The sequence below is a fragment of the Eupeodes corollae genome, chromosome 3 (genome assembly GCF_945859685.1).
Source record: "Eupeodes corollae chromosome 3, idEupCoro1.1, whole genome shotgun sequence".
Classification (NCBI taxonomy): domain Eukaryota; kingdom Metazoa; phylum Arthropoda; class Insecta; order Diptera; family Syrphidae; genus Eupeodes; species Eupeodes corollae.
Window position 1 is genome coordinate 6499658 of NC_079149.1, and position 14485 is coordinate 6514142.

General features: G+C 30.6%; 1 protein-coding gene across 4 annotated transcripts in view; it reads left to right on the plus strand.

Moving 5' to 3' along the window:
• The window catches only part of LOC129949610 (uncharacterized), a 50506-nt gene that overhangs the window by 1582 nt on the left and 34439 nt on the right, over positions 1-14485 (plus strand). For 2 of the 4 annotated variants that reach the window (XM_056061173.1, XM_056061174.1), the window contains exon 2: positions 5895-6051. In XM_056061173.1, the coding sequence (XP_055917148.1) occupies positions 5964-6051 (88 nt within the window). In that variant the 5' untranslated portion in view covers positions 5895-5963. Of the gene's footprint in view, positions 1-5594; positions 5826-5894; positions 6052-14485 lie in introns of those variants that run through there. The other 2 variants (XM_056061171.1, XM_056061175.1) reach the window with 2 other exon arrangements.

Sequence of the window (14485 nt, forward strand, 5' to 3'; positions counted from 1 at the left end):
AATGTATTTAAACCCAAATATTTAAAAAACCGATAACTTTATTAACAATTATTTTATTGTTAATGAATTTGTTTAGTATACATGATGACATCATTCTGCAATTAAAAAATATTTATACAATATAAACAAATTACTACTAAAAACACTGCTCAACAAGTTTCTGTTGCTGAAATTTTCTGTAATTGATCAAAATTGTCGTATTGAAAATTTTTACATATCTCAACGTTTCAAGGTAGAATTAAAATCAAAGTTTTTTTTGAAAGATGTATTTGTGTGCGTAAGTTCGTACTTTTCTTATACGATTTTTTGTCGTTCTACAGATAATAACATTGAAATTAGCAGAAAGGACTTTAATAAAAATGGAAGTAGTTAGAAGACAAATGGGGGACCGTCTCGAAACCTACCACGTTGTCAAGTGTTCTTTCTGTCCGCTGTTCTTTCCGCTGTTAAGTCTAGTCGCTCAAGGTGCTGTGTTCTCTATTCTGTAAATTTATGTGCTGAGTTACAACTCTCAAACATTCCTGTGTGCGAGTAATGTTGTCAGGAATGGAGGTGACCTACAGTTTATATGCCGAATCCGAACGGCTAATTTGAGAAAGCACTTTTTCATGACAAGAGTTACTCTTGGAGAATTTGGCAATTCCTCACAAGAGGCAGTACCCGTGAAAAGACTTTAGATGGCATAGGCAGGGATAAAACCCAAGACCTCTGGCTAAGATTATTCCCATACCCAAAAAGCAAACAGGTACTGCTACAGAATTTCGGCCGATTGCCATTCTTCCGTTTCTTTGGAAGGTGTTTGAAAAAACTTTTCTGGGGCAGATCCAAAAATATCTTACAATCAACAACCTGTTAAGTACTTGTCAGTCTGGTTTTCGACCTAAGCGCAGCTGCAAATCTGCCTTACTTTTTGTAACTGATGAAATAAGAACGGCTATGGACAGTGATCATGTTACATTGCTAACACTGTTAGATTATTCAAAGGCTTTTGATACTGTTAACCACTCAATTCTATGTAGAAAGCTGCGAATTACTTTGTGCTTTCTTTAGAGTCCTGTAAGCTTGTTCTTTCGTATCTCAGCGGAATGCAACAATGCGTGGTGGCCAATGGATACTCGTCCACATTTCTCACTGTTTTCAGTGGAGTACCACAGGCATCTGTCCTTGGACCAATCCTCTTTTCACTTTACATAAATGAGTTACCACTAGTTGCTAAAAAATGTTTAATTCATCTTTATGATGATGATGTGCAGCTCCTGTTAAATCGACCCTTTGGGGCTAAAAATGATGCCATAGCTTCACAGTGGACAAAAAAGAACTATCTCTGCCTTAACCCTGTCAAATCTGCATCCTTTTCCATCTATCGCAAAAACTTTGATTTATCGGGTTTAAAGCTATTGAAACTTGACGACAAAACCATTGAACATGTTAGCACTGCTAGAAACCTAGGAGTAGTATTCAATCGCACTATCATCGGGATGACCACCTTAATAGTGCCATTGGTAAAGTCTATGGAAGTCTCCGCCTTCTTCAAGTCACCCGAAATTTCACCCCAATCAAAACTAAACTGCTACTAGCTAAGGTCCTTATAGTACCAATTATGCTGTATGGGTTTGAAATCTTTTGTAAACTAGACTGTGTGACTGGGGCTCCATCTTGCATAAAATATAACCATAATAATAATAATCTTATAATTATAAAAATTCTGCAGTCCGTCCAATAATATGGCCAGGGACCGTACATCCCGCAGATGAGTGGGAAGTGAGTTCCAGAGGCGACATGCAGCGATGAAAAATTGCCTTTTCGAGGTCAAACACGAAAAGCGTGGCAAAATTACCGATGTCGATTTGTTCGATGTTGACATTCTGATTTTTTCAAAGAGATAAGCTGGTTGACGTATTTCCAAGATTTTTAAAAAAAACAGTATCATGAAGTCATTTAAGTGCATATTAAGCGGAATCTCTTGCAAATGTGAAAGATGGTCGTACCTTCTTAACCCAAAGATGTTTCGAATGATACTATTAAAGGCTATGTTTAGTTTATTTTTGCTGATGCAATCGAAGTTGTAAAAAGTTTCGCATCCATGAGTGAGAACAGGTATAACTAGGGTCCTTGCTAGCATTAGTCTGGTTTTAAATGGATTGATGTTTTGGTCGGTTTTTGATGTGATCCTTCCAGGTCAATGTTCTATTGAAAATTGCTCCTAGAATTTTACTGGAATTTACGAATTCTAATAGGTTCTCGTTTAGAATTATTGAAGAAAAGTATGATAAATCGAATTCATATCTTAAAAACGACCTAGAAATATCGATTTCAAATAATTTTTCTCTATGGAAAATGATAAAAATTGTATTAATCTTAAATGTCTACGAAAAAATAACGCTTTCTAGTTCAATTAAAATTTTCACTAGCAAAATTTTGCAAAAAAATTAAAAAAAAAAAAACTTTTTTCTCTAAGTAAAAATGTGGAAATAAACTGTTTTAACTGTTTTATGACTTAAGCAACTGTTTAAAACAAAGAGGCTGGGATGCAACCCACACTGATAACTTCCCATCCCGTCTGTCGATTTGTCTTGCTTAAAAGTTTGCCTATATGTACTCGTATCAATTTTTACCAAATTTGAGTACTATTTTTTTGTAGATTTTATTTTTTATGAAAAAACGGACTGTTGGATTTTTATATAAAAATTACTGAATGTCGAAAACAATAATTCTGTAAAATAAAATATGTTTGAAGCCAATATTTTTAATTTTTGAAAAGCTATTTGAGTCGAAAGTAAATTTTTACCAAGTTTTATTCAAATTTTTTTAGAGATTTATTTTTTTTTTTAAACTGTCAATTCGATTTTTCTCAAAATTTGTCCTAATGTTGAAAACAATATTTCTTATAAGTAAAAATTAGTTAGAAGCTATTATCTCAAAGTTTTGAAAAGATATTTGAGTCGAAAATCAATTTTTACCAACTTTTGTTAATTTTTTTCAGTTTTAAAGTTTTTGTAAAAAAACTGTCAATTCGTTTTTTTTTTCAAATTTTTACCGAATTTTGAAAACAATATTTCTTATAACATAAAATTATTTTGAAGCCAATATTTCAAATTTTTGAAAAGATATTTGACTTGAAAATCAATTTTTACCAACTTTTGTTCATTTTTTTTAGGTTTTTAGTTTATTGTACAAAAACTGTCAATTCGACTTTTTTCAAAATTTTACTGAATGTTTAAAACAATATTTTTTGAAAGAAAAAAGTAGTTTACAGCCAATATCTACAATTTTTAAAAAGGTATTTGAGTCGAAAATTTATTTTTACCAACTTTTATACATTTTTTTTAGGTTTTTATTTTTTGTAAGAAAACTGTCAATTCCATATTTCTCAAAATTTGTCCTAATGTTGCAAAAAATATTTCTTATAAGTAACAATTAGTAAGAAGCTATTATCTCAAATTTTCGAAAAGAAATTTGAGTCGAAAATCAATTTTTAGCAACTTTTGTTAATTTTTGTTCGGTTTTTAATATTTAAAAAAAAAACTGTCAATTCGATTTTTCTCAAAATTTTTCATAATATTGAAAACAATACTTCTTATAAGATAAGATAAGTTTGAAGCCTAAATTTCAAGTTTTTGAAAAGATATTTGAATCGATATTCAATTCTTATCATTTTTGATTTTTTATTTCTTATAAAAAAAAAAACTGTCCATTCGATTTTTCTCAAAATTTTATCATTTTGTCAAAAACATTATTCTTCGTTGCACAAAATTGTTTTGGAGATGTAATCATATTTTAGTCGTAAAATTTTGGGGGTGACACATTTTTTTCGGGTTTTTTGATTTATAAAAAAAAACGTTAATTTTAATTTGATTTTTTTTAATATATTTGTTTGGTATTACGTTACAATATATTAAATAAAATTTAATTCAAGTCTCTAGCATCATTGGTTCGAAAGATATTTAGGCTTAACCAAAATGTTTATCTTTTTTTCAAACTGCTATGGTAAAAAAAACCACCCGCGCAATTTTCTTGAGAGCCCTTTCTGCGTCTTTCTGCCTTATTATCTGTGTAACAAAATTTATTTGAAATCGATATCTCTTCTGGTTCTTGAGCTATGGACGACGAAAAAAACGTCGCGAACATCTATCTAAAAATCTTTTATTTCGACTCTAGGGACCTTGAAACGTCAAGAAATGTCAAAATTTTCAATTTGACAAATCGGACCCATTACAATAACTTCCTATAGGAAGTTAATAATAAAACCTTGACTTCAGTATAGACATTCATAATACCAACGAAGAAAAGTTAGCAAACTGAAACCAAAAATTACCTTTTTATAATATTCAAAAACATACAAACTTACTAAAAATTCGAAGTCGAAAATTTTTTGGAGAATTATACTTTGTAATAATTTTACACTCTATATAAAAAAAAAACTATTAAACGTAACTTTTTCTTTAAAAAAATATAATAATTTCGAAAGCTTACAAATTAACAATTATATTTAATAATATTTTATTTTATATTTATTGTCTGAGTTAAAATTTTTAATTTCATAATGTTTGAAATTTTCTGTAAATATTAAAGTGATGCCCTGAAATAACATAAATTCAACATAGAGCTTTTGTGTGACTATTTGCATACACTTTGCAACTTCATTCACATCAAATTCAATTCAATTGTATTTTTTTGTATTTAACCGTTATTCAAGTCTTCAATCAATATAAAACTGGAAATTCCAACTGCAATCAAAATTTCTAACAACCCACCGACAAACTTTAATTAAAATCACAATAAAATCATCTTGTATAAATTCTCATTAAACATAAAATACTATGACTCAACCATAAACAAATAGGAACTAAATTAATAAAAATTGTAAACAAAAGAACATCAATAATAATAACTATTTTATTTTCCCTCCACTGAATGTGATGTCACTATTCTCACTATATTTAGCACAGACTTCAAGCTCATTAGACTTTTTTTTCTTCTTCGAAATTTAAATTTATTCAATTCTTAAATATGAATATGCAAAATATTTAAAAGTCTGCTTAATTTTTAAGACCCATACCGTTTGTTAAGTCTTGAATTTAAATTTTTACAAATATATAATTAAATTTCCAGTTGAGATATTTTATAAAATTTTATAAATACTAAATGCGCAAGCAATTATAATTAAATAAAAAACTTATGTTTTGTGATATTCTAACAACTTTATCAAGTCAGCGAACATTTAAGGTTACAAAAGTCTATAAAGACCAACAATTTAATTAATCATTAAGCTTTGATTATACATTTTTTTTTTTTGCGTCTTGATCACTAGAACCCGATTAAGACAATAATGGAGGCATCAATTTGTTCGTAAACTTTTATGTTTTTGAGATGTTTTTGTTTTCTCATTTGTATCTTTTTGTCTCATGCTCAAGAATAATAGGTCATTGGATTTTTGTATCTTTTTTGTCCATCCATAATTTTTTGGCGGGCTACTCGACTCGTGTCTAAATAAAACTTGCGAATTTCTAAAAGGTTGGAGTGCCTGTGTCTTCAGTCGGCTGTCTGCACAACTTCTTCTATTCTACTACCTAGAGGGCTTAAAAAGTGTTACATTCAACTTTCATCTGAGAATTTGATGAAGAAGTTGATGGAATTATTTCCGCAATTTTTTGTTTTTTTAAATAAGAAATATAGTTTAGTTTTTGATTTGGATTCAAGTGTCACTGATGGACTTGATAAATCGGTCTTAAGAAGTTCGCATCAGAACAAACGCAAAAAAAGAACAGGAAGTGTTGAATGGATTTGAGTGAAATTTCAGAAGAACTATTATTTTATCAATCAAAGTAAAGTGCTACAATTTATGATACCAGAAAGAAAAGTGATCTTAAGTGATCTTTTTTTTGTTTTTATAGAGAGAAGTGCTTAATTTTAAGTTTATTTGAGGTCAAAAACGTCGGGTTTCACCTTAAATCTAATTTACCATGAATTATGTGTTGGTTTGTGTGACTTTGTTGCTGTTCAATGTTCGAGCCTTAACAGTGGATAATCAATTGGTCAACGCCCGGAATGGTGAGTTCTAAAATATACTAACTTTAACTTATCGCATCATAATTCATTTTTGAACTTGACATCTTTTTTTGGGGTACGTATATATCTGAGGTCATTTTTGTATCAAAATCAAGACTCAGAACTTTTTGGGGGAAGGGTCATAACGATGCCCAGTCATATAAGGCATGGATGGTAATTTCGCAAAATGTTAACAAAAGAGTGCAGATTTATTAATCACTCACCTTTTTTATATTTTTATTTAACATAAAACTTGGTTTTTAAAAATTCAAATTCATCAGAAGATGACGGAGAAAGGAAGTAACTACCTACAATATTGCTACAGTTGAGCGAATTTTTGGAATAAAATTAATTAAAAGTTCGTTTTTTTTTGTTTAATGCAAACTTAATGGTTATTTAGAAAAATAAGTTTTTATTCTTATTTTATTGATATCCATCATTAAATTTGAGAATATAACTTTGTTTTTTGTGAGGAAGACGAAAGTGTTGAGATTTTTAGTTTTTGAGAATAAGTTCAAAAGAATTCTTGTATTACAAATGTTCTTCTCGGAATATTTTATGTGTTCACATAAACATAAACAGGTCGTAAAATCATTACAATATTTTTCTTTTTTGTATGTTTTTGTAATGTTGTCGTAGATCACGCATCATGTGAACATGGCCGGTTCTGTTTATAGGCTTGTAGGCGCCATTCCACTCTCCACTGAATTTAATAAATAAATTCATACAATTTCATAGAAATTATGAAAACTTTCTTAAAGTAATAAAAGAAGCGATAACATTCGTTAACTTACTTTCTCGGATGTAAAACTTACCTTTTTGATAAAATAGCGTGTTTTAAATCAATGGGAAATGAATGGATTGAGAATCAATCAAACTGTCAAAGAGTTTAAATTTAAAAAATATTTCTGATGGTGTTATATCAGCAACTTTCTCGTGTCAAAACTGTTCGGTTAAAGAAAGAGCTCCTAAAAGAACCGTTTGGCAATACGAGAAAGCCAACTGAGACGCTGTAAATAATTACTTCAGGATCTTTAACTGGTCACTATGCTTCCTCGATAGTGACGTTGACGCCAGCGCTGATATGATCACAAGTTTAATTCTCCTGGGAATAAGAACTTTTATACCGAACAAGATTAAAAGTATCAGATCCAATAAAAACGCATGGTTTGATGCGAGCTGCAAGGTGGTTATTAGGGTCAAAGAGGTAAGTTTCCATTGCTATAAACCCAACCGTACTGAAGAAAGCTGGAAAAAGTTCAAACAACCCAGGAAGGGATGCAACGCCCATATTCGACGGACCGAATTTTTACATGACCAAAAATTACGGCAAAAAATACTGTAATGTCCCAAAGGCAGTAAAAATGTTGGTCATTTGTAAAAAACATGAGGAATTCATCCTCTTCATCGGTTCCTACGCTTGTTGTCAATGACACTTCTTTTGTTAGCTCTTTAGAGAGCTTTGCTAGGCAGTTCGTAACCAATTTTACGCTGCCAGTGAGTGTTATGACTCCGCCTGTACTTGAGCGAGTTAGTGATAATATGGGACCAATCTTTTTTCGCACTCGTACTGTAGCGAGAGTCCTAAAAGATCTTAACATACACAAATCTGCTGGTCCGGATGGTATCTGATGGTATATGGCAAAACCACTGCGTAAGCTTTTTCATCTGTCCTACTCCTCAGGTCTCGTTCCGAGCGAATGGAAAACCGCATTTGTCCAGCCTATTCCCAAAAAAGGCGAATCTTCCTCACCGTCTAATTATCGACCGATTGCACTTACATCCCTTCTTTTAAGTTCATGGAAACTCTGATTAATTATCAGCTCAAGAAATATCTTGAAGAACGGAAGCTTCTTAATGACCGACAGTATGGCTTTCGTAGCAATAGGTCCACTGGTGATCTCATGGTTCATCTCACCGAACAGTGGAGCAAATCTTTACATCGCTTTGGAGAAAGTAAGATTATTGCACTCGATATTTCAAAAACATTTGATAGTGTTTGTCATCAGGCTCTCTTATCGAAAATGCATGCTTTCGGTTTGCATGAATCCCTGCTTCATTGGATTAGTAATAACCTTTCGGATAGTTCAATACAAGTAGTATTTAAAGGATTGAAGTCTGAAAACCATAAAATAAATACTGGTGTGCCCCAGGGCTCTGCTCTATCTCCAACACTCTTTCTCATTTTTATTAATGATCTTTTGACTGCAACATCTAATCCAATACATTGTTACGCTGACGATAGTACTCTTAGCTTTTCATATTCGTTTTCAGATTCACATCCATCTTCTTTGGATGTGGAACTGCAACGACAAAATTTGATAAGCTCATTAAATTCCGACCTTAACAGCATTGTTCAAGGGGGGTTAAAAAACCGCGTGGAATTTAATGCTTCGAAAACGCAATGCTGTCTTGTATCGTTAAAGCGAGATATACCCCAGTTGCTATTATCCATGGATGGCACTTGCATCAATAAGACTGAACACCTCGATATTCTCGGTAGGTGTGTCACCAAATACCTCTTGTGGAATGATCACATACGTGATGTCGCCAAAAATGCCGCAAGGTGCTTGGGTTTCCTTATGCGATGTAAGAAATATTTCACCCCTTATGATCTGGCTGTTATCTACAAGACTTACATACGTCCAAAGCTTGAGTACAACTCCCATCTCTTTTCTGGTGCTCTTGCAACTTACTTAAGCTTCTTGGATAGTATTGAACGTAGAGCATTTTAATTGATAGATGATAATATCATCATAAGTTCATTTACTTCGCTTGAACATCGTCGTAAGGTATCTTGTCTAACCCTTTTTTACCGTTATTTTAACGACTTATGCTCTAGTGAAATAGCCAGCTGCATTCATCCCCTTAAACAGTTCAACCGTAATACTAGCCTTCAAGAAATGCTCATCAGTATACCCTCGCGCCCAATTTCGGCCGTACTTTCAAATACAAGATTCGTTCTTTAGCCGTACTACGCGAATATGGAATGCCTTACCACACTTTGTATTTCCTAGTCACTGCAATATTCAGGAATTCAAAACCAAAGCCTCTTTCCTCTTCCTAGTGCTAACACTGTGCCTCTGCATAATAAGGGTAGTAATATCCCCTTGAGTTTGTGTTTATTGTAAACAAGAGGTATTTGAGATTCAAAAATATCAACATTTTGACGGCTAACCGGTTATCCGGATAAACATAATGAAGTTGTTCGGTCTTAATTCCAAATTCTAATCTGTTCTATCTAAATAATGTCATTTAACTAAGTAATTAAATGAGATATTTAAGGTCCAAAAATATTATTATTTTGACCACTATCCGGATATCCGGTTATCCGGATTTACATTTTTACGTTTTTTGGTCTTAATCAGAAATTCTAATCTGTCCAAATAATGTCATTTAATTAACTAATGAAATAAGAAATTTAAGGTTCAAAAATATCATTATTTTGACCACAATCCGGAAAATTGATATTCCGGGTACCTTGACATTGAATTTCAATAACTACTTCCCGAAAAATTGTATTGAACTGAATAATTAAATGAGACATTTAAAGGAGAAAACTGTTAAATTTTTTACTGTTATCCAGTTATCCGGGTCGTTGTTCCAAATTGTAATCTGTACTTTCCGAATAGTGTCACTAATCTTGATAATTAAAAGAGGTATTTAAGATCCAATCAACATTTTGATGGCTTCCAGTCTTACTGTACTTATAACAATTAAATTATGTATTTAAGATCCAAAAATATCAAAATTGTTACTATTATCTGATTATCCGGATCTTGATACTGAATTTTTAAATCTACTTTCTCAATAATGGCATTTAACTGGATAATTAAGGGAGATATTTGCTGTGCAAAATTGACGATTTTTTCACAGTCATCCATTTCTCTAAGTCGTGATTCCGAATTTGGATCCGTATTTTCCGAATAGTTTCATTAAAGTTGATAATTAAAAGAGGTATTTTAGGTATTTGATAATCTCAACCATTTGATGGTTTCCGGTCTTACTTCAAAACTCAAACCTGTACTGAGTATGATCAATTAAATAAGATACTTGAGATCCATACATCCGGTTATCCGGATCTTGATGGTCAAAAACTTTTAAATTTTCATGGCCATCCAGGTTTTAACCGGTTTTAATTAAAAATGTTAATCTATACTTTTGAATCAGTGTTGGATAACTTAAAAATTTAAATTTTAATAAAAATTTAAATTATATTTTTAAGATCCAAAAACATCAAAATTTTGACCCCTATCTGCTAATCCGGACCTTGTTAGAGATTTTATATATCTCCTTACCAAATAATGTCATTTTACTCTATTAATAAATGAGGAAATTCAAGTGCAAAACTGTCAAAATTTTAACATTTACTCAGTAAGCAGGTCGTGATTCAGAATTTAAATCTGTACTTTAAAACTAGTATCATTTAACTAAATATCAATATTTCGACGACTATCCGGTTATCTAGACCTTGACAGCGAATTCTAATCTGAACTTTCCAAACTGTAGGGTTTAAAATAAAAAAATAAATTAGGTGGCGCAACAGTCCACGAAGAACCAGGGCCTAGTGACTTACAGCTCTAAACCATTCCTGTGTGTGAGTAATGTTGTCAGAGTTGGTAGGGACCTACAGTTTATGTGCTGAATCCAAACGGCTAATTTGAGAAAGCACTTTTCATGACAAGAATCACTCCTGGAGGATTTGTCAATTCCTCGCATGAGGTAGTACCCGTGAAAAAAGTTAGGGAGTGATTGAACCCAAGACCCCTTGCATGACAGTCCAACGCACAAACCATCAAGCTACGGCTACTACTTCGGTAGCTTTTAACTGGGTAATTAAAAGAGAATTTTCACAGTTATTCAGATCGTGATACTAATTTTTAATCTGTACGTACCGAATATTGTCATTTTTCTGGATAATTAAATGAGGTATTTAAGGTCCAAAACTATCATCATGCTGATTGTTTTCCGGTCTTAATTCCAAATTTAGTTTTATATACCCATATAATCAAATAAAGTATTTTAGGTCCAAAACTATTTGTGTTTATCCGGATCTTGATTCATATCCGTATCCAGCTAGGTGCAAAATTTTAGTAGCAAAACTTAAAAATTTTGTAAGACTTTTTAAATTTGGGTCTGAATTTAAATCTCAACTCCCCCTCGAATTTTTGAAGATGAAGAGTAGAGTCCGGATTGTTCGAATGCGGATTCATTCGAATTTATATCCGAATAATTTACAATTTCGGATGATATGTTTTTAATCCGTATTTCCCGAATAGTGTCATTGAACTTGATAATTAAAAGAGGCATTTCAAGTTTTTGATAGTATCAACTATTTGGTGGTCCGGTCTTACTTCCAAACTCAAACCTCAAACCGGATGATAGTCATGATGGTTTCTAAGAATATTTTTAATGTCAAAGTCAAATTTGTGTGGGTATTTGAACTTTTCGCCGTGAGAGTTGGTTCATTTCGTTTTACGAAAATTCCTAAAAAGGAATTATTTTTTTTAAATTGTAGTGTTAAGCTTAATTCATTCTACATTTTATCTTGAAAAATCGAATTTAAAAGTTATTATTTTAACCAAAATTGATGCGCCACTGTAAAAATTTTCAAAATTATTGTTCTTTACACTTTTCATTTCACTTCATATGCGTGTAGATTATGATGATCAAGCGTAAATGAGATTCTTGTTTTTATTGTTTGTTCTTCTGTTTTTGTGCAAGACTCCAGAACGCAGCCCATTTTGATGTTATAACATTCGTTGAGTTTGACCCTTATAAACATATAATAAACAAAACAGTGGACAAACAATAACATTGTAATTTCAATGTCGTATCTCATTTTAACAATAATATAATGAATTGAGTCCAATGGGATCGGTCATAAGAAACAAAACAAAAATCAAGGTCGTGTAGTTAAAAAGGGAAGTTTTACTATAATTTTTGTTGGTATAGGCAACAGATGACATTATTGATAAATGAATAAGTTTAATAATTAAATTCAAATATGGGTGAGTTATATTTAATAAAAATCAAGATTGCAGCCTTCACAAACTGTAATATGTTTCTTAGTGGATCGTCTATTAATCCAGCTCCACTAAATAGTAGTTCGCTGGGAACACTGGCAGGTGGAGGTGATTAACAGTAACAGTGAGTAAAAGTTGATGAATCTAGCATCATTGCCATATCGCTTCTGAAGCAAGCCTTGTAACTTAAACCGGACGTTCCTGCTTCCGAATCCATTTTCTTCTGTTTTGTGTTGTTTGCATTTGGCGACAACGTAGGAGAATTGGTGCTTAATGGATCATTTATCATCTTTAGAATTGCATATTTTATTCTTTCCTCGGTGATGGATTTGAAAAATGTATGCTTATAGCGAGGGTCTAATTATGTTGAGATCGCATACAAATCCTTGTCTTGCAAAGATGAAAACTTTGTTGAAAAAGGAGTTTTCAGATTTAAAGCTGCCAGCCGAATGGTTGTTTTGAGTTCGTAAGAAAAATCAAACTCAAAATTTTAAAAAGAGGCTGGGATGCGACCCACACTGATAAATTACTGAATATCGAAAACAATATTTTCTGTGGAATAAATAAGGTTGAAGCCAATATTTTTAATTTTTGAAAAGCTTTTTGAGTCGAAAGTAAATTTTTACCAAGTTTTAGTATTGTTTTCTTTTAGAGTTTTATTTTTTGTAAAACAAACTGTCAATTCGTTTTTATTCAAAATTTTATCAAATGTTGAAAACAATATTTCTTATAAAATAAAATTAGTTTGAAGCCAATATCTCAAATTTGGTTTTAAATTTTTTGTACAGAAACTGTCAATTCGATTTTTTTCAAAATTTAACTGAATGTTAACAACAATATTTTTTGAAAAATAAAAGTAGTTTAAAGCCAATATCCACAATTTTTGAAAAGATATTTGAGTCGAAAATCAATTTTTACAAACTTTTATACATTTTTTTGTAACTTGATATAAAAGCAAAATAGTTTTAGACAAAAATCTAATTAACTGTTTTTTTCTAAATCAAAAAAAAAACAAAATTTGTCACCCGATAATCATACGAATAAAAAATGATTTCATCTCTAAAACAAATTTGTAGAACGAAAAATAATGTTTTGAACATCTGGTAAAATTTTGAGAAAAATCAAATTGACATTTTTTTTAAATTATAAAAACCTAATAAAACATTACTCAAAGTTAGTAAAAATTGAATTTCGACTCAAATATCTTTTCAAGAACTTAAGATTAGGGCTTTAAACTTATTTTATCTTATAAGAAATATTGCTTTCAATATTCGGATAAATTTTGAGAACAATCGAATTAATAATTTTTCTTACAAAAAATAAAATCCTAAAAAAAAAATAAAAGTTGGCAAAAATTAATTTCGACTCAAATATCTTTTCAAAACTTTGATATATCGGCTTTAAACTACTTTCTTCTTTTAAAAAATATTGTTGTTGACATTCAGCAAAATGTTGAGAAAAATCTAATTGACAGTTTTTGTACAAAAAATTAAACTATACAAAACAATACTAAAACTTGGTAAAAATTTACTTTCGAATCAAAAATCTCTTCAAAAATTAAAAATAATGTCTTCAAACTTTTCTTATTTCATAGAAAATATTGTTTCGAAAATCCAACAGTCCGTTTTTTCATACAAATTAAATCTACTAGAAATAGTACTAAAATTAATAATAAACAATGATCATTTAATTAATGTTGTTGGATGTTTTTTATAGATATAAAATTTTGAGATCTTCACATTTCTTATAGTTACATAACATAACTTTTTTGTAAGGCGAAAAAACAGTAGCGCCATACAAATACTTTCGTCAAAAATCGAAAATTTGAATTTTAAAAATTCAAAAATTTGTTTTCTTCTTAAATAAAAATTTAAAAATATTTGATGATCAAATTTTCATTGTTTTCATTGTTGATTAAAGAAAAACTATTAAACTTTTTTTAAAAAATTCGAAAATCTCGAAAATGAATCATAATTTTGATTGCGAAATTAAAATTTAAAACGTATTTTAATAAGCTACTAAAAATATTTTAAAATTTTCTAAAAATTTTAAAAAATTAAGACATCAAAAGGAATTTAAATTTTTGAAAACAAACTGGTGCTTTTTAAAATTTTAAAATACGGGAATAATTTTTAAACTGACTCTATAATTTTACATAGATATCTGTGTGCGTTTATATCTAAAGAACCAGCAGTGATACTGACTTGAAATAAACTTTTTTATACAGTTATTAACAGATGCAGACAAAACTTTTCAAAAAACTGAACATTTTGATTGACTAAATATCTCACAAGCCAATAATGCTAGAGTCTTTTATCAAATTGACGTCATATTAAATACAGTCAAACTTCTTTATAGCGAAACTTCAAGGGAACAAAAAATTGCTTCGTTATAAGGAAGTTTTATAAAAA